The 20,841-nt window shown below is 46.6% G+C and overlaps 1 protein-coding gene across 2 annotated transcripts in view; it reads left to right on the top strand.

The window, feature by feature from the left end:
* Positions 1-1,336: 1,336 nt before the first annotated feature.
* The window catches only part of EMC9 (ER membrane protein complex subunit 9), a 32,412-nt gene continuing 12,907 nt past the window's right edge, over positions 1,337-20,841 (top strand). Inside the window, exons 1-3 of one of the 2 annotated variants that reach the window (XM_085856698.1) lie at positions 1,337-1,494; positions 1,638-1,851; positions 9,200-9,276. In XM_085856698.1, coding sequence (XP_085712824.1) covers positions 1,651-1,851; positions 9,200-9,276 — 278 coding nt within the window. In that variant the 5' untranslated portion in view covers positions 1,337-1,494; positions 1,638-1,650. The other variant, XM_085856699.1, reaches the window with a different exon arrangement.

The following is a 20,841-nucleotide window of genomic DNA, read 5'->3' as shown; positions in this document are numbered from 1 at the left end:
AGCGATGGTGCAGTGATTCGTTTTCTGTGTCGACATAAACGTTAAACACAACACGACGAGGCGTTCCTGATCAGAAAATTATTCGTCAAATTCACTTTGTGACGCGTCTGAAGCGAGTTGTGCGGCCATTATCCATTAGGAGTTGACGATCTTTCCCTGGATGACGTCATGACAGTTTATCTGGAATTTTGAGGAGCGGTACCCAACGGGTTTGCTTTTTATGCCTCCGCACCAAGGATGCCGGAGGCATTATGTTTCCGGGTTTCCATCCGTCCGTCTGTCCGTCCGTCCGTCTGTCCGTCCGTCCGTCCATCCGTCTGTCCGTCCGTCCGTCTGTCCGTCCGTCCGTCCGAATTTTTGTTTACGCGATAACTCAAGAAGCAAATTGTATAATTTCATCAAACTTGGTAAAAAGGTAAAGTAAGACAGGGCACTTAAGTGATTATATTTTGGGCCAGATGTGATAAAGGTCAAGGGTCAAAGGTGAAGGTCAAACTGAAATGTTATTTTTATTACACTCTAACTCAAATATTGGACAGAATTTCATCAAACTTGGTAGAGAGGTTAAGTAAGACAGGGCAATTAAGTGATTAGATTTTGGGCCCGATGTTATAAAGGTCAAGGGTCAAAGGTCAAGGTCAAACTCTGATATTTTACTGTTTACGCCCTAACTCAAGAAATATTGGACAGAATTTCATCAAACTTGGTACAAAGGTAAAGTAAGACAGGTCAATTAAGTGATTAGATTTTGGGCCAGATGCGGTAAAGGTCAAGGGTCAAATATGTCAATAGTCAAGTGTTTGTGCGGGAGAGCGGAGGCATACCCGTCGACTGCGCGCAGTCGAATTGCTCGAGTTTTTAACCGTAACATCTCAAAAATTTATTACAATTATAAACCACGTTCAGGTCTTTAATTGTTTATTCCTTAAAAACCAATATAATCACATCAAAAATATTTTAAGTTTTTCTGATTCTGTGGACCTTGACACAGGCGTCCCTGTTTCTGCGGCATTGGTTGATGGACGTTAAAGATCCCACGGTGTCTTTTGTTTCACAAAGAGTAAGCAAGCTATCGCCGGCATCCTCAACAAATTCCAAATTCCTGCCATAATCTACAGGGGGGCACTGCATCACCGGCGCAGCCGCGCTTTCAGCCAATGATGCTGCATCCCACAGCCTTGTGCTGCACCCAAAACAAGTGTAAGAAGAAGAAGAAGAAGAAGAAGACCTCACCGACAAGGGTATAACCTCCTCGTCATGGCAAGCGTGGCTGTCGTTCCTCAATTTTATTTAATCTTTCCTCGCATGGAGATTTTTTTTCTTTAAAGATAAAGTTGAAAAAGGTTTACTTTCTGGAAAAATGTGAGCGAATTTTTAAACATTTAAAATTAATGGACGTAAGGATTGCTCTCTCTCCAATATTGAAAAACGAAAATGCAAGGCGGTAATAATGTTTGACGTGAATGCGTTTTGACGGTCGGCGTGAGCCGTGAGGTGAGCGCGACGTTTTCCGTACTTGTGACATCTCTGTGACGTGAATTGGAGACAGACGGGTCTCCGCTTCTCGGATACGTGACCACGTTATCGGCTTCAATTAACATCGACCTCGGATGTAATTTTTTTTTCTTCCCCCTCAGGAGTCCGTCCACCATGGCCGAGGTCGAAGTGACCGTCCAAGCTTACACCAAGATGGTGCTGCATGCGGCCAAGTACCCGCACCGGGCCGTGTGCGGCCTTCTCCTGGGGGACAAACGGGCCCCGGACCTCGAGCGCGTCAGCTTGGTGGACGCGGTCCCTCTGTTCCACGTGGCCCTGCCCCTCGCCCCGATGCTCGAGGTGGCCCTAACGCAGGTACGTGTGTGTGTGTGTGTGTGTGTGTGTGTGTGTGTGTGTGTGTGTGTGTGTGTGTGTGTGTGTGTGTGTGTGTGTGTGTGTGTGGGTTTGTATGTGTGTGTATGTGGGTGACTGTGTGTGTGTGTGTGTGTCAGCTTGCGTGTGTGTGTATCTGTGTGCGTATCTATCTGTCTGTCTGTCTGTGTCTCTCTGTGTGTGTGCGTGTGTGTGTGTGTCTATGTCTGTGTGTATCTGTGTGCGTCTGTGTGTCTGTGTCTGTGTGTGTGTGCGTGTGTGCGTGTGTGCGTGCGTGCGTGCGTGCGTGCGTGCGTGTGTGTGTGCGTGCGTGCGTGTGCGTGTGTGTGTGTGTGTTGGGTAGTCAATTTAGTCGACCCTTATCAGTATTTCCGTCGATATATTTGTCTGTCTGTTGGCTGCTCTGAGAGCACCCTTATTCTGGACATTTCCATCTGTCTGTCCGCGAAACTTTGGTCAAGCCTAGGGGCTAAACCACTCAACCGATTCCAATGAAATTTGGTAGGTAGGACCAATATTTCTGGGAATAGTGTGCTTTCGAATATGGGACCCCGGGCCCTTTAAAGCGGTCAAAAAATCGACTTGTGTCAGGTCAGGTGAGATCTGTGACCTGCTACAGGTACCATGTAAACCTGTACTAACCTGTTCCATGGTCGGGTTGTCGGCGACTAAACCGTCTCCCCCATCAGGTTTTTTGGTGAGGAGGGTGTTTGGATATGGACACCCAGCAGGATTAAAAACAAAACCTGTCAAAGAGCGGAGGAGCTCCTTGTGAGCCAACGGCCATCCATATCTAGTGCCCAACTGTGTCTGTGGACGTCCTCCTGCAGTTGGGTTACTTTTTTATTAGGAGGTTGGTGGCAGGATTTGCACTCCGGCCACCGTAAAACCCTTCATTCTGCAAAACCCACAAATGAAAAGAAAACTGAAAACCCACTCCGTGGGAGTACCTCCTGTGCAGCTTCCCTTCGCAGGGCAGCTCAACGGATGACGAGATTGGGGCAAAGCCTTCGGGACCCCCAATCTCTGATGATAGGAGGGAAATCACGGGGTAACATCCCTGGGTCAGATTGCTGGAGAGAGTGTCGGAGTGGTGCTGAGGTGTCGTCCACCAAACGGCGGTCTCCTTGGGTTAACCTGAGGCGGTCCCTTCGGGTGGGTGCCTGGAATGTCCTATCCCTAAGAGAGGATGATCACCTGTCCAAACGCTTGAGCTCAGATGATAACAGAGACATCGGGATTGCAGCTCTCTCTGAGGTTCGGAGACCAGATTGCGGTGAGATCATGGTGGGTGGTTACACCTACTATTGGTCTGGTCGCTCTGATGGTTACCATACCCAAGGAGTTGCTGTAGCTGTTTCCAATAAGCTGACCCCAATGATAATTGAGGTAACACCGGTCAACGAGCGTATTATGAGATTAAGGATTCCTCACTCCTAAGGTGTCATTTCCCTGGTCTCTGTTTCTGCTCTGACTGAGGCGAGTGATCTCACCGTGAAGGATGCATTCTACGCCATGCTCGAGTCTGTGGTTGATCAGTGTCCCAGACGAGATACACTTCTAGTCTTGGGGGATTTCAATGCATCGACTGGAACTGATAGGGATGGTTATGAGGTGTGTGTTGGTCCCCATGGGTCAGTAACTATGAACCAGAATAGCACTAAGCTCCTTGACTTTGCAAGAAGTCATGGACTTAGGGTGGCTGGTTCATGGTTTCCGCACCCACAAGCTCATCGCTGGACTTGGTATTCCAACGCTGGCGGTGTGGCAAAGGAGATTGACCATGTCCTCATTGACGGTCGTTGGAGGATGATCCAGAACTGCAGGGTCCACCGGAGTGCTCAGTTCCTCAATACTGACCACATGCTTGTTGTAGCAACTCTAAAGCTGCACTTTAAATCCTGGAGAACGGTACCATCCCAGCCTAGGCTGGATGTTGGCAAGCTCAGGGATGAGAGAGTAGCTGAGGAGTTTGCGAACAGGCTGAGTGGACACTTGAGGGGGTCTGGGTGCTTTGGGGGGTCCTGAAGAGTTGTGGAGTGCCTTCAAGACCACCATCCTTGATGTTGCCGGTGGATGTCTTGGAACTCACCGCAGGGCAAAGAAGAATTTTGTCTCTCAAGGGACACTGGATACCATTGACCAGAGTCGCAGGGCCAGGCTGAATGGCAGAGCTGAGCTGTTCAGGGAGCTGAGGCGTAAAACTGTACGTGCACTGAGGGTGGACAAGGAGGCCTATCTGCGAGGAATCTGTGAGGGGGTAGAGCATCACCTGTGGACAGGTGATTCTCGTCCCGCTTACAGGGGAATTCACGCATTGCGTTCATCCAAGCCCATCCCTCGGAGCACTGCAGTCAGAGCAGAGAGTGGTAGTCTCTTGACAGAGGAGTCTGAAGTGAAGGCCCGCTGGGCCGGTTACTTTGAGCGGTTGTACCAGGCTGATCCCCCAGCTGTCGAGTTGGACGTCAAGGGTGTTACAATCCCTGTTGCTGACCCTCGAATCAACTGTGGTCCACCTACGCTTGTGGAAACACGGGCTGCGGTGAACCGGTTGAAACGGGGCAAAGCTCCAGGGATCTGTGGCATCCATGCTGAACTTCTCAAGGCTGGTGGAAATGCTGCACTTGTGTCATTGCATGCAGTTTTGTGCTCTGCCTGGAACACAGGCATCATCCCAACTGACTGGAAGAGGGGCCTTGTTGTTCCTCTCTGGAAAAGGAAGGGTGATCGCCAAGACTGCAACAACTACCGAGGGGTGACGCTGCTCTCGGTGCCGGGCAAGGTCTTTGCTCGGATAATTCTTGATAGGGTTCACCACCATCTGCTTGAGCACCAGCGTCCAGAGCAGTCAGGCTTTACACCAAAGAGGTCAACGATTGACCGTATCCTTGCTCTTCGTGTCCTCACCGGACGCAGACGAGAGTTTCGGCAGGGGCTGCTTGCAGCCTATGTTGATCTCTGTAAAGCGTTTGATTCAGTGAATCAGGATGTCCTCTGGAGGATTCTTGGTCTTCGTGGGGTGCTACCAAAACTGATCGATCTCATGTCTGAACTCTACTCTGGTACTGAGAGTACTGTGAAGTGTGGTGGTACCATCTCTGACTTATTTCCAGTTGTTACTGGAGTTCGTCAGGGGTGTCTACTGGCCCCCACACTTTTTAGCACTTGTTTGGACTGGATTTTAGGGAGGATGTCTGTGAGATCAAGCTGCGGTGCATCGTTTGGGAATGTCAAGATCTCGGACCTTGATTTTGCAGATGATGCAGTCATCTTTGCGGAGACTTTAGACATCCTCTTGGGGGCCCTCGAGGTGCTGATTGAGGAGTCGGAGCCGCTGGGATTACGGGTTTCTTGGGTCAAAACTAAGATCCAGGCTTTCGGTGACATCTTGGATGCTGCTGTCCTGTCTGTGTCTGTTTGTGGTGAGGATGTTGAGGTCGTGGAGAGATTCACTTACCTTGGCAGTGATATTCATGTCTCTGCTGGCTGTGAGTCAGAGGTCAATAGACGTCTGGGTCGGGCCTGGGGAGTCATGGATTCACTGGATCATGGGGTGTGGCGCTGCCGGTACCTGGGCGGGAGGACGAAAGTCCGAGTCTTCAGGTCCTTGGTACTTCCAGTCTTGCTCTATGGATGCGAGACTTGAACTCTGACCAAAGATCTGAGACGGGGACTTAGTTCATTTGGTTCCAGGTCTCTTTGGAGAATCCTTGGCTATCGCTGGTCGGATTTTGTGTCCAACGAGCGGTTGCTGAGAGAGACTAGGATGAGATTTGTTACCTGCATAGTCCGTGAGCGTCAGTTGCGGCTGTATGGACATGTGGCTCGTTTTCCTGACGCTGATCCTGCTCACCAGATTCTCTCAGTGAAGGAGTCTCATGAGTGGAGGAGGCCAGTGGGCCGACCACATGCCTCGTGGTTGCAGCAGGTTGACCATCATCTCAAGGAGATGGGGATGGGCCTGGCATCTGCCTGGGGGATGGCCAGACGTAGGCCCCTGGCGTACCGGCGGAAAGTGGATGCAGTGACGCACTGTTCTGGCACATGCTCCCATACCTGACCTGACCTGAAAAAATCGAAAAAAAATCCCCCCAAAAAATCGAAAAATCGAAGCTTAGAGTTCTGTACGCAATCTATCTTGCTCCCTTCATGCTAACTTGCAGCCCTACTATACCAAAAATATTTGTAGGAGGAGATAGGTTTTGGGTGAGTACATGTCGAACATTTCAGAAACGGTTAATTGCGAATATCTCTAAGAGAAAGAGTCTGATTTTGATGAAACTTGGGTGAAATGTGTACAATGTGGCTTGCATCTGCACAAAAATGAATGGTTGCTATGCACACCTCCGTTGCTTAGCAACAGCTAAAATACTTTATCGTACATCGTACACTTATTGTGGACTATACAAAAAAAAATCAATACCTCCGAAACTGGACCTCCGAGGGACCTGTTTTTTTTTGTGCCCAAGGAGAATTTCTTTCAGCATCATATAAAAAAATAAAATCTTTAGCGAATAGATAAATGGAATTACCAGGGCTGCCATTTGTTAGAGTCTCTTTGGAAACATGCCTGAAATTTCGCAAGGCGGGTTTCTGGGCGCAAACTAAGAGGGCTGTGATAATCATATTTATTGTGCTAAATTGATTGATAGCATGTACATGAATATCGGCGAGTCGCGTCGGCCAGCTTTCCATCTAGAGCGAGCAGCCATGTCGCCCACCGGGCTTGTCTGTATGTATGTCTGTTCGGTCCAGTGCTCCGTTAATACAATGGCGATTTCGATGAAACTTGGTTGGTAGGTTCATACCATGACCTAGTTGTGTGCAAATGAGAACCGTTGCTCTGGACCCATCCGTTGCCTAGCAACGGGCCTTTGAAATTTTCAAAAAAAAATGTCAAAAATTTGTTTTTTCAAAAATCAAAAATCGGGCCACGAGCGACTGTGCCATATTCAGCCATATTGTCAAAAATTTCCAGCCGGATCCTATGAAAACTGTCGGAGAAGATAGACTTTGAATGAACCCTGGTCGAAAACAATAAAAAAACGAAGTTCGTTATATCTCAGAGACTATGAGTCAGATATACATGAAACTGGTATGGTATGTCCTAGTTATGTGTGAGAAAGAATCGTTGCTATGGACGCTTTTGTTGGCTAGTAACGGCTGACAAACGACTAAATTCGACTTGATCGACTACCCATGTCCGCCTACCAGCTTGTCTGTGTGTGTGTCTGTGTGTGTTATCTTTGCTAGTTGCTGACGAGTAATGAACCCGCCCGTTTTGTAGTCCAAGGGCCTGACCCTGGGACACACATGGTCTCGCACAACCCGCACCACATGAATGAAGGGTTTGAATGCATTTTGTGTTCGAACAATCCCCAGGAACAAGTGTAGGGTGGATGTCACCTAATATTGTGGTGGAACGTCGTGTGTGTGCAGGCCATTGTTTGCCATAGGGGTTTTTTTTTTTGCTCGATTTGATATTATTACAATGAGGGAATGATTTGTTGTTAGAGAATTATAAATGACTAATTTGGGAAATGCGCTTTTAACTTGAAAACCCGAAATGACACTGAAACATGCGAACTGTGTTCTATAACAATGTGGAGTTGTATTGAATAATAAATGCACTTGGGAAGGATAAACGTCACTTTATCACCACCACGACTCCTGGTCCGTTGGGGTTGAATACTCTGTATCCTATAGACATGCAAACGTATCTTTACACGATGTATATTTTTTGTACACATTGTTGAGGCTCGTATGAGAGCTAACACACAGCGCACAGCAAGGGGTGGGAGAGGGAAGGACAAAACAGTGGGGAACAGTGACATTAGGAGATCTGTGGAAGGGAAAGGGATGGGGTGGAGAACACGGGGTATACAAGATGGACATTACAGGGATTTTCAGGAAGGAAAGCAGGGAATTTGAAGGAGGTGGGTTTGGGGTGAATTAACGGGGGTAGAAAAGATCGAGGTTTTGGGTGGGGGATGATGAGAGGTGGTGGTGAACAGTTGTTTTGAAGGCCTGGAGGGAAGAATGGGATTGAAGAGAGTCTGGGAGTTTATTCCAAAGATGGGGAAAAAGAGGAATGAAAGAGTGACGGTGAGCAGTGATTCGTGATTTTGGTAATTTTACCAGAAGGGGGTTGTTGGCGGACCTTGACAGAGCAGGGAGGTGGGGGGGGCGAGACCCGAGAGGACACTAGAAGGCAGAAAGACCACCGACCTGCCTGCGGTAAGAGAGTGAGAGACCCAAAGACAGCCTCATCACGGGAGATACCAATGATCCTAAATACATTGGTATCCATAGCGTGAAGCCGAGAAAAGTGAAAGGCAGGAGCACCAGCCCAGAGGGGAGAGCAGTACTCCATGTTTCCTCCATTAACTCAAAGTATATATTGGGAACACTTTAACTACCCGATTCAATCTATTCACCATAATGTGCAGCCCATCCTCAGAACTGTGCAACAACACTTTATAATGAGTGATCCTCACTGTTGTTAACCTCTTGGCCGAGACTTGGGGTGGTGGAGAGGCCGAGATGTGGGGTTGGTGGAAGGGCCTAGACGTGGGGTGGTTGGAAATGCAGAGAGGGGGAGGGATGGTGGAGAGCCGAAGACCTGGGATGGTGGAGGGGCCGAGACCTGGGATGGTGGAGGGGCCGAGACCTGGGATGGTGGAGGGGCCGAGACCTGGGATGGTGGAGGGGCCAAGACCTGGGATGGTGGAGAGGCCGAGACTTGGGGTTGGGTGGGGGGGGGGGGGTGTTGGAGTTGCACTACCAGTCTCGATTCACATGCAGCACTCCTAATGCCCTCGTTACTGAATGCCGGTTTTAAAATGCAATGTGCATTAGCACGTAGCCGTCCCTCATCCTGATTCACATCATCTCACCCTCCTGAAGCAGCAGCACACTTTCGTGTCATTTTATGTGTCTCGCACAAGGTTACTCGGAGGCCTGCATCTGCATTCCCTTGTCTCTGCTGTTGAGTTTTTACTGGTCCGGTTCAGTGTGTCCCATAATAATTATTTCCCCCCAGTCCATTTCTCTTTCATGTGGTCGTGCAGTTGTCATGTCTTTTCGATACATTAACCTCAACACAGCTTTGTTCAAAGCACATTCATATTCTTTTTCCCATTGCCCAGCCTCACAGCAAGTTATTGGTAGCAAGGCGACCTGGACACAGTATATACTTAATTAATTTCAGTTACCTTTTACCACAGTATCTACCATCATAACATTTGTAATTTACTTTTATTATTCCGTAACGCTGTGCATAATTTTAATACACTAAGCACACACAAGACTCATTCTCTTCCATCTTCAGCTTGACATCTGGTGCAAAGAGCATGATTTGGTTATTGCTGGTTACTACCAAGTGAACGAAAACCAGCACGACACCATGTGAGTTCCAGGAACGAAATCTGTGTTATCTCTGTTTAGCGATCTAGTCTGAACCAATACAATGCTTGCTGATGGTTGGGACTTTACTGTACTTGAAATCCCATTTACTGCACTTAAGTATTTGTCTATTGTCTACTAATGTACATTCACGTACATTAATGTTTTTGTCCTTCATATGATTAATGTCCAAGCTCCTCACTGGGCCTTGGAGAAATATAAAATAAATAGGCCTAGTAAAAATATAAAACTAACATTTCTAGTTTTTGACAACCCATATTACCAAAAGGTATTGGGACAGTAAGGAAATGTGCATTCATTTAATTTATCTGGGGTCACCATGGCATCCATCCTTGTTGATAATAATTTCCTAATAAATGTTGATGGATTACGATGCCATGCAGAATATTTCACAATTGCTCCAGAGCATGTGCAGGTTCAGCAGTGCTTTGTGCTATATCGATTTTCAACCTCTTGCGACATCGCAAAATAAATCCCAACATGGTTTTATTGGATTTCATGTCGGGCCTCTGGGAAGTAAACTGCAGAATTTCAAAAAAAATTTTATCTTCAAACAATTCATAACAGACAGACGCAGCAGTATTGTGAGGTTCATTATCATGTTGGTTCTCTAATACCTTCATTCCAAGCACCACTCAACCTGAGTTGAAAACCATGGTCGGCAAACAGTCTATCCGAGCCAAAATAAATATATAAAAAATAAAAACCAGGGGTGTGGGAGGGATATTGTATGTATTGTTACGTGCCGAGGTTCGAGGGTTACCACGAGTGGAAGCATTCGAGTTTCCTTCCAAGGTGTTGTTGAGCAACCATGAATGCCGATTGTTACTGTCAATCCTGACATGACTTCACCACTTCGTGTGGTACCTTACCTTTGGACGACTGCACAAGGTGGGTTTCGTGCCCTCAACGCACATCCGGATTGCTGCCGAGCAATGCAGTGGGTGTGCGCTGGCTAAACGAAGGAAATCGGTGAGGTAGAATTTCCCGGCTAGCACTACATGCGGACGATGCGAAACCGATGGAGGAAAGGACGTGACAAACTGGGTACATTTGTAACACAAGCAGTTTATTTATAAGCGAGGGCTAGGGAAAGCATGTGTACAATAAAAGGGATTTGTTACACAGAAAATATGTACAGCAGGGGAAAGCAAGGAATCGTGAGATGTGACAAAATAATATGCATGTGTATACAAAATAGAAGACACAGGGCGGAGTTAAAACAATACTAAACTTTTACAATCTTAATTACGCTTACATGACTGGTGTCATCAGAATCATTCCCTGAGGAAGGTGAGAGAGCAGGAAATATGAGAGAAGAACGAGGTGTTTGTGACCTCTTTTTACCTTGCGCGGTCGACGGACCAACACAACCCAGTTGCTGAGGAGGGGAAGGGAGGGGGGAACTGAAGGCGTCAAATGGTGCGTGGTCGGAAGGAGGCGCGGTGAGTTGTGGTGAAATGTGGAGAGGAAGGTGTAAAGATGTGGATCAGGGTGTTTTGGAAACAAAGAAAAGAAAGTGAGGAGATAGACTAATGGTGAGTGTAAAGAGGTCTGCGCGTGAAAATGCTAAGGTTATCTGAACTGCGCCCGGTCTGGCGTCTGGCGTCTGGCTCTTCTACTCAATTGTGCAGTGCTCCGTTCCACTCCGTCTACTCCGCAAACCAGGAATTCACCCAAAACCGAGTCGAGCCAGGAAACCAAGAATATGCAGCCAGAGAGTGCGGCGAATGAACCACAATGTGCAGAAGGCACATTACTTTATAATACCCTGGTGGGGGCGGAGCTTAGAAGCGGATCAGGCGGAGCTATCAGCTTTACTCCGTGCCCCCATTGGCACGTGGATGATTGCCACTGTGTTGGTCCCACCCCTATGAGGACCTGGTTTCCAGAAGTGGACTCTGTCTCTGTGCCTTGCCATGCGACAGAGCTCCGAGATGAACATGGGTGAGGTATTTAGTCGTACACCTCCACCGTGAACGCGCCCCCCTCCCCCCAATCGCTGCTGGTCCCAAAAGGCGGTGGTGGTCATCAGCGGTGACTGTGGTTGAGAAACTGCAGTGGTGATGTAGCGTAGCAGTTGTAGTGTGGTGGTTCATGATGAAGAGTGGTTCGTTGTTCGCTGTGGCGTCAATAGTAAATGTGGGTGAGCTTGAGTTGGGTTCTATGGTGTGACAATTTTTATAAAGGCGTTGTGGTCATATGAAGGTTGTAGCATTGTAGTCTGAGTCTGGAGAAGTTGTAAGTAGCACGTCAGTTGGGTAATGGCATGTGATTTGAATGAGAAATGGCATGCGTATGCTATTGAACTGCTTGCGTGCAGACATGTGTGAAGGAGAGGCTCGTGTGGTGCAGCAAAGTAAATAAAATAAAGGATGGGGTTAAAGACCTACCAAGAGCCCACATAACGTATATTGTCCCATAAACCCATTAGACATAAGGGAAGGGCCATCAAAAATAAATGGTAATGAAATAGCTGTCTTGGGACCACTGTATGTTGTATGCCTTTGCCTCGTGGGAGTGCCGGTTTTGCAGAACCGTGACGGTGTGTATGTCTGTCTGTCTGTCTGTCACACTATCTCTTCCCAAACGGTTGGGCAGAAATTCACCAAACTTGGTAGTTATGATCACCACATGACACAAAGGTGCAAGAGCAGTCATTTTTGGCCCTGACACTTTGGGGCAGGGTCAAAGGTCAAATACCAAAAATGTAATTACGGGTACTTTTTAAAACTTAAAAAAAATCAAACTATGTTATGCATGAAGTATGTAACGATTTTTTTGGGCTTGGACTTCGGGTTAATTCCCCAGGGGGTGGGGACTTCGAGTCAGAGAAGTCAAAACGGGGCAATTTTTTTTTATTTAAAAAAACCTCTATTTGATATTGGGTCATTCACGGTGGAACTTTTGGTTTTCTTTCAAATTTCCTTTGGTGGGAAGCATGGGGAATTGCGATAACTCGCCATAAACTTCACTCTCTCGTTAGGATCATCGTCGGCCAAACTGCATCCTCTTTCTTTTGGAATTGACTCTATGTACATGATCGATCATCACCCCTATCATGCTTCCACACACTTTGGGAAAGGTCCTGATAAAATGGGAGCGAGTTCACTTTGACAGCTCAAACTGGGATGGATAGATTACAAGGAAATGAAGTATAAAGGGCAGCATGGTTTTAAACCGTGTTCGGTGGTGCATGGAAACAAGATAAGTATGTGCCTTTTCAAGGTTTGATATTAATCTGACAAGTGGTTCCCAAGTTATGGCCATTTATTTACCAAACCAATGACAGGACACGGTACTATGACGTCACAATTGACGTCACAATTCTTTATTTTTTTAAAAAAATTTCCTCGTACGGCCACGCACGTACTAGTCATAATAATAATCTATCTATAATTCCAGCAGTGTGTGTGTCTGTGTCTGTCTGTCTCTGTCTGTGTCTGTCTGTCTCCGCCGTTCCTCGACAACCGCTGGTCTGATCTGATTGAAACTTGCCAGGAATATTGCCGGGCCCCGCAGATGTGCCTTTTCGAGGTTTGATGTCAATCGGACGAGCGGTTCCCAAGTTACGGCCATTTATCTGTCGACCAATGACAAGACACGGTGCTATGACGTCACAATATTTATTTATTTATTTATTTGCATGATTGACGGTCCGGTCTGATTGAAACTTGCCAGGAATATTGCTGGGGACCCGCGGATGTGCCTTTTCAAGGTTTGATATTAATCGGATAAGCGGTTTCCAAGTTACGGCCAATTAGAGAGGGGGCGAGAGAGGGGGGGTGAGAGAGAGGGGGCTTCACAATTCAAGAGAGGGGGGAGAGAGGAGGGGTCGAGAGAGGGGGTGAGAGGAGGGGCGAGACTAGGGGGAAAGAGGGGGGAGGGGGAGAGGGGGGGGAGGGGGAGAGAGGGGGGAGGGTGAGAGAGAAGAGGCGAGAGAGAGGGGCGTCACAATTCTTCTTCTTCATTTGATATGACGTCACAATTGATGCTGGGGACCTGAGTATGTTTCCCAGGCATTTCCAAATTTATGGCCATTTATGATACGGTTGGTGAAATGAGAGCGAGAGATGAACCTTCAGAGTTTAGGCTTTATTCCATTTGATGAGAGCCGCTTCTGTGGACACACCAGGAAATACAGGTTCAGCTAGGAGTACATAAGCAGAAACGTATACATGTGCAGTTAACCATTGCAGACTAATCCGCGTAAGCACGGAGTTCGATATAATCTCCATTCTCACCAGTCAATGAGCACCTTCAGTTAACGAGCATCAAGTGGACAGCCGATGTCAATAGCAATGCCCCGGGGACAATCACTCGTGCCGCAGAGAGACATCCCCTTATACGCGAGACGCACAACATGTGATCCCGCGTCATGTCCCTTGATTCACGTTAATTCACCACATTCTCCTCACCTTTAAAATGTAACTAGGGGCCCATCTTACACACCATGATTGCTTTAGCTCTATAGGAGTATACATTTCAAGCAACGCGGACTAATAGATCTACAGGAGCATACATGCCAAGCAGTGATTATTTTGAGTTGTAGGAGCATGGAAATGAGCATCGATATATGATATAATGGGCATATAGGAGCATGAGCAGCGAGAATGCCGATAATCCCTTTACAGATTGAGTCGTCGAGGGGCCTTATTCGTCGACCTCTCCGGGAGTAAACGGCAGTTTCACTTGAGGGAGACTCCCGATCCTCTTGGTGAGCCTCGACTTGTGCCGGGGATGACTCCTCGATCGCCCTCGGGGGAACACGGCAGCCCCGTCGCCTGGCGGAGTTCCTGGGGGGAAATGTCAGAAGGAGGAGAGCCAGGAGGTGGTGTACCGGCGGGAGGAGTACCGGCGGGAGCCAGATGGCGAACCGACACAGTGGTCTCCCCTGCCATCCGGGAGCCTGACATGAGCATACTTTGGATTAGTGTCAATGAGTTCGACCCCTCCACCAGCGGTTCATACTTGCTTTGTCGTACCGGGCGTTTCATGAACACTGTACCGGGGTGGGTCAGCCAGTTGGGCACCGTTTGACTGTCAACATAACGTCGTTGGTGAGTAAACATACGTTCGTGAGGAGTGGCATTTGTGGACGTGCAGAGCAAAGAGCGTATGGAATTCATTGCGTCAGGAAGAGCAACCTCCCATCGCTCGGGGCCCAGTCCTCTCGATTTCAGCGCCAGAGTTATGGCTTTCCAAATAACTCCATTATACCTTTCCACCTGCCCGTTCCCCTGTGGGTTGTAACCCGTCGTTCGACTAGTTGCTATGCCGTGCTCTAATAGGAATTGTTTTAGCCCGGCCGACATGAAACACGGCCCTCTGTCTGAATGTATGTACGAAGGTCTCCCAAACATAGCGAAGACGTCAGACAGACATTTTACGACAGTGCCCGAGGTCATATCCGAGCACGGAAACGCGAAAGGGAACCTTGAATATTCATCAACAACGGTGAATATGTATCTGTTGTCTGTCTCGGTGGGCAGGGGCCCTTTGAAGTCGATGTTTAGTCTCTCGAAGGGTGAAGTAGCCTTGATCAGTCTGCCAGATGCCGCGCCAAAGAATCTGGGTTTTAGTTCAGCACAAACAGGGCATGAAGCATTCATTTGTTTAATATCTTCAACAGAATAGGGAAGATTTTGTCTGCGTACGAAATGTGCCATCCTGGTTACCCCTGGGTGGCACAGAGACACATGGAGGTCTTGCAAAGCCTGACTGATTGTTGCCGAACTGTAGACCCGGGAGAAGGTATCTGCAGCAGGGTTTTCCTTCCCGGGCCGGTAAACAATGTCGTACCTGTAGCAGGCTAGGTCTATCCGCCATCTCATAATTTTTCATTCTTAATTTTCCCGCTATTTTTCCCATCAAACATGAAAGCCACGGATCGTTGGTCCGTAACGAGCGTGAAGTGGTTTCCCAGTAAATAATGTCTCCATTTACGCAGCGCTTCGACGATGGCGTACGCCTCCTTCTCTATTGCCGAGTGTCTCTGCTCGCTTCTAGAGAGAGTTCTCGAGAAGAAAGCGACCGGCCGCCCAGACTGATTAAGTGTTGCAGCTATGGCGTGATCTGAAGCGTCGGTTTCCACCACGAAGGGCACCGAGCTGTCGATCGATAAAACCACGGACTTACTGATATCATCCTTGAGATCGTGGAAAGCTTTCACGACAGCGGCATCTGGTGGAAAGTTTTTGCAATGCACTAGGGGATATATTTTCTCGGAGTATTGCGAAATCCATCTCGCATAATGCTTGAACATCCCGATCACCCGGCGCATTGTCTGCAAGTCCTGAGGTGGTGGAAGCTCACGGAGCGGGCGCAATCGCTCAGGATCAGGCTTAATTGTGCCGTTGGCTATCGTGTAGCCGAGAAGGTCAATTGACCTTGCCGAGAATACGCATTTCTCGTAGTTGAGAGTCAGATTATATTTTCCAGCAATGCTCAAGAATCTGTCCAGATTCCTATCATGTTCCCTCTGATCCCTACCGCACACTGTGACATTATCCACGTAAACAAAAGTGTCTTCGAGGTTTTCATCTGAGATGATGTCGTCCATAACCCGTTGGAAGCAAGCTACTCCATTCGTGACACCGAATGGTATCCTTCTGAACTGGTAGAGGCGCCGCCCTGCCTGGAATGCAGTGTACGGTTTGTCTTCCTCTCGGATGGGAATTTGATGATAGGCGCTTCGCAAGTCGATGGTACTGAATACCTTATAATTGGCCACGCGTTCGACCATCTCATCTATGCGCGGCAGGGGGTAGGCGTCGAGTTGGGTGAAGCGATTGACCGTTTGGGAATAATCGACAACCATCCGTCTCTTATGGTTCTGACTGCTGGTCACTAACACCTGTGCGCGCCATGGCGAATCGCTCGGTTCTATAATTCCCTCCTCCAGTAATCGCTTGGTTTCTGAAGTGATGAAATTCATGTCAGCAGTGGTATATCGCCGCGATTTGATCGCTATCGGTTTGCAGACCGGCGACAAGTTAGCGAACAGCTGGGGGACGTCACCTCCGCGGTGGTCAGCGCATTTAAAATTAGACGAGGCTTGCTTCCTCCAAAGGGTATTTCGACGCTCGTGTGCTGCTTGAGGACATTATGACCCAGAATTACGTCTGCGCACAAATCACGAAGCACCAGCACCTTTACATCCCGATGCGTGTACCCTTTTACGTCCAATTCAACATTGCAGTACCCTCGTACGCGGGATTGTAGTGAGGTGGCGGCCATGCATACCGTATTGTCAGTCGGGTGGATTACCCATTTCCTGCCCTTCACTAGCGAGCTGTTGACGAAACTTTCAGAGCTACCGGTATCAACCAGAGCCTCAGCCATATGCCCGTTAATTCGCACGTTGATGATAGCCTTGGATAGATTCCCCGGAGAGGCTGCAGTCAATTTATTTTGCGAGTAGAGAGCCGCAGAAGTGGGTTTATTCCTCCTTAGAGTAGATTTACATACCCTGGCATAATGCCCTTTCTTGTCGCAATTCATGCATGTGGCATCTCTGGCTGGACATTTTTGACGAGGATGCCTTTTGTACCCACAAAAGAAGCATTTACCGACCGGAGCAGTTGCTGAGGAGTTTGACGAGGTCTGGGTATCCGGCTCCTCGGGTGTTTCTCCATCCCTCATGTCTGGCTGTGTCTGTGCCAGTGGGGTTCCTTGGGTTCCCATCGTAGCAGCGTTCATGAGCAGCATTGGTGTCCCAAATGACTCAGATTGCTGCTGAGCCGTATCCATCGCTCGAGCCTGATCGACTACCTTGTCAAGAGTGGGTTGCGCTTTCTCTAGTAAGCGTTGCCGTATGTGGGCTGATCTGAGTCCTTGGATGAATGCCTCCCGTGTCGCTTCCTTTCGGTGTTCCTCGGCGCTTACGGCCCGGAAGCTGCCGTCTTTTCCCAGCTGATTCAGAGCTTGCAGGAACTGATCGATTGTCTCCCGGCTGCTTGCTTGCGTGTGTTGAGAAGATGTCGTATGTATACCTCGTTCTTGGGCTTCACGTAGAGCGCCTGCAGTACGTCAATCGCTGCTTCGTAAGTGTCGCACCCCGAGAAGAGCCTGTACACGCTGGGCGAGACATGATTCACGAGAGCGGCAAATTTGTCAGCTCCCTCCGCGATGATGGTCAGATAGTGTGAGAAGGAGCAGAACCAATGTGACCATTTCATTTCTGCGTCAGTCGTGTTTGGGTCTGCGTCGAACCTCTCTGGTTTGTAGATCTTGTCCATCTTTGGTTGAGAGAGCCGAGAAAATTAAATGGAATAAATTGAAATGAGAGCGAGAGATGAACCTTCAGAGTTTAGGCTTTATTCCATTTGATTGGAGCCGCTTCTGTGGACACACCAGGAAATACAGGTTCAGCTAGGAGTACATAAGCAGAAACGTATACATGTGCAGTTAACCATTGCAGACTAATCCGCGTAAGCACGGAGTTCGATATAATCTCCATTCTCACCAGTCAATGAGCACCTTCAGTTAACGAGCATCAAGTGGACAGCCGATGTCAATAGCAATGCCCCGGGGACAATCACTCGTGCCGCAGAGAGACATCCCCTTATACGCGAGACGCACAACATGTGATCCCGCGTCATGTCCCTTGATTCACGTTAATTCACCACAGTTGGTCCGATCTAATTGAAAAAATGCCCCAATCCAGTCGTCGTTTACGAGAGCGAAGGAACGAAGCTGCACATACTGGCACGCACCTACGGGCCCGCACTAGTAATAATAATAATCATAATAATAAATTAATTATCTTGGTGAGGTAAATTCTTTAATATTATTGGTTTAACACTATATACATATACACAATTTATTTATAGATCTATTAAATAAAGGAGGTATTTACATAAATAAAACTGGAGGGGGAGCACTCGGGAGAGTGCAAAACCTCCGCCGCCAATACTGCTGGGTCACTCAAGTGAACCTTATATCTTATTCATTAAATATGATGTCAACAGTGCTGACAGAGTTATAGTTCTTTACTCCAACATTTTTTTTGGGGGGCGGGTTGGAAATCACTTAAAACATGTAGAAATGCAAAAAAAAAAAATTTTTTTTGTTTTGGGGGGTAACAATTTTTTTGGGGGGGGTTGGAAATCACTTAAAACATGTAAAAATGCAAAAAAAAATTTTTCTCAAATATTTTTTGGGGAGGGGGTGGGGGGGGTTGGAAATCACTTAAAATATATAGAAATGCAAAAAAAAAATTTTTTTTTTCTCTAACAATTTTTTTTGGCGGGGTTGGAAATGCAAAAAAAAAATGTTTTTTTTTTCTCTAACAATTATTTTTTTTCGGGGGGGGGGACCAACTCCAAAATTTAATGGGATGATCCTTGGACCATACCTAACCCCCCCCCCCACCAAGTTTGGTCGAAATCCGTCGAGTTTTTATGTAATACTGTTCACAAACAAACAGAAAGGGGTGAAAACAGTAACCTCCATCCATCTTCGAAGATGGCGGAGGTTAATAAAACTAGAGGGGGAGCACTCAGGAGAGTGCAAAACTTCCGCCGCCAATACTGCTGGGTCACTCAAGTGAATCTTATATCTTAATCATTAAATGATGTCAACAGTGCTGACAGTTATAGTTTTCTCCAACATTTTTTGGGGGGGGGTGGGGGGGGTTGGAAATCACTTCAAACATGTAGAAATGCAAAAAAAGAAATCGAAATTTTGTTGAAAAAAAAGTTGCAAAAATTTTTTTTTCTCTAACAATTTTTTTTGGGGGGGAGGGGGTTGGAAATCACTTAAAACATGTAGAAATGCAAAAATAAAAAAAATTTGGGGGGGGTAACAATTATTTTGGGGCGGGTTGGAAATCACTTAAAACATGTAGAAATGCAAAAAAAAAAAAATTTTTTTGTTTTGGGGGTAACAATTTTTTTGGGGGTTGGAAATCACTTAAAACATGTAAAAATGCAAAAAAAAATTTTCTCAAATTTTTTTTGGGGAGGGGGTGGGGGGGGTTGGAAATCACTTAAAATATGTAGAAATGCAAAAAAAGAAATCGAAATTTTGTTGAAAAAAAAGTTGCAAAATTTTTTTTTCTCTAACAATTTTTTTTTTGGGGGGGGGAGGTTGGAAATCACTTAAAATATGTAGAAATGCAAAAATAAAAAAATTTGGGGGGTAACAATTATTTTGGGGCGGGTTGGAAATCACTTAAAACATGTAGAAATGCAAAAAAAAAAAATTTTTTTTTGTTTTGGGGGGTAACAATTTTTTTTGGGGGGGTTGGAAATCACTTAAAACATGTAAAAATGCAAAAAAAAATTTTCTCAAATTTTTTTTGGGGAGGGGGTGGGGGGGTTGGAAATCACTTAAAATATGTAGAAATGCAAAAAAAAATTTTTTTTTTCTCTAACAATTTTTTTGGGCGGGGTTGGAAATCACTTAAAACATGTAGAAATGCAAAAAAAAAATTTTTTTTTTCTCTAACAATTATTTTTTTTCGGGGGGGGGGGACCAACTCCAAAATTTAATGGGATGATCCTTGGACCATACCTAACCCCCCCCCACCAAGTTTGGTCGAAATCCGTCGAGTTTTTATGTAATACTGTTCACAAACAAACAGAAAGGGGTGAAAACAGTAACCTCCATCCATCTTCGAAGATGGCGGAGGTTAATAAAACTAGAGGGGGAGCACTCAGGAGAGTGCAAAACTTCCGCCGCCAATACTGCTGGGTCACTCAAGTGAATCTTATATCTTAATCATTAAATGATGTCAACAGTGCTGACAGTTATAGTTTTCTCCAACATTTTTTGGGGGGGTGGGGGGGGTTGGAAATCACTTAAAACATGGAGAAATGCAAAAAAAGAAATCGAAATTTTGTTGAAAAAAAAGTTGCAAAAATTTTTTTCTCTAACAATTTTTTTTTGGGGGGGGGAGGGTGGAAACCACTTAAAACATGTAGAAATGCAAAAAAAAAAATTTTCTCTAAATTTTCTTGGGGGGAGTTGGAAATCACTTAAAACATGTAGAAATGCAAAAAAAAATTCCCTTTTTTTGGGGGGGGGGGTAACAATTTTTTTTGGGGGGGGTTGGAAATCACTTAAAACATGTAGAAATGCAAAAAAAGAAAAAAATTCTCTAACAATTTTTTTTGGGGGGGGGGGGACCAAGTTCAAAATTTAATGGCATGATCCTTGGACCATACCTAACCCCCCACCAAGTTTCGTCGAAATCCGTCGAGGAGTTTTTCCGTAATACTGTTCACAAACAAACAAACAAACAAAGGGGTGTAAACAGTAACCTCCATCCATCTTCGAAGATGGCGTTGGTTAGTAACGTGTGTGTGTGTGTGTGTGTGTGTGTGTGTGTGTGTGTGTGTGTGTGTGTGTGTGTGTGTGTGTGTGTGTGTGTGTGTGTGTGTGTGTGTGTGTGTGTGTGTGTGTGTGTGTGTGTGTGTGTGTGTGTGTGTGTGTGTGTGTGTGTGTGTGTGTGTGTGTTTTGCAACGTCTGGCTTCCTTCTTGGGACTATGGTGCAGTAATTGGTCTTTATTTTGATACAAGAGCCCTGATGGTAGTGCAGC

The sequence above is a fragment of the Eptatretus burgeri genome, chromosome 15 (assembly GCF_056783735.1).
Source record: "Eptatretus burgeri isolate ZD-2024b chromosome 15, Ebu_testis_v1, whole genome shotgun sequence".
NCBI classification, from domain to species: Eukaryota; Metazoa; Chordata; class Myxini; order Myxiniformes; family Myxinidae; genus Eptatretus; species Eptatretus burgeri.
This window is presented reverse-complemented; position numbering and strand designations above follow the sequence as displayed.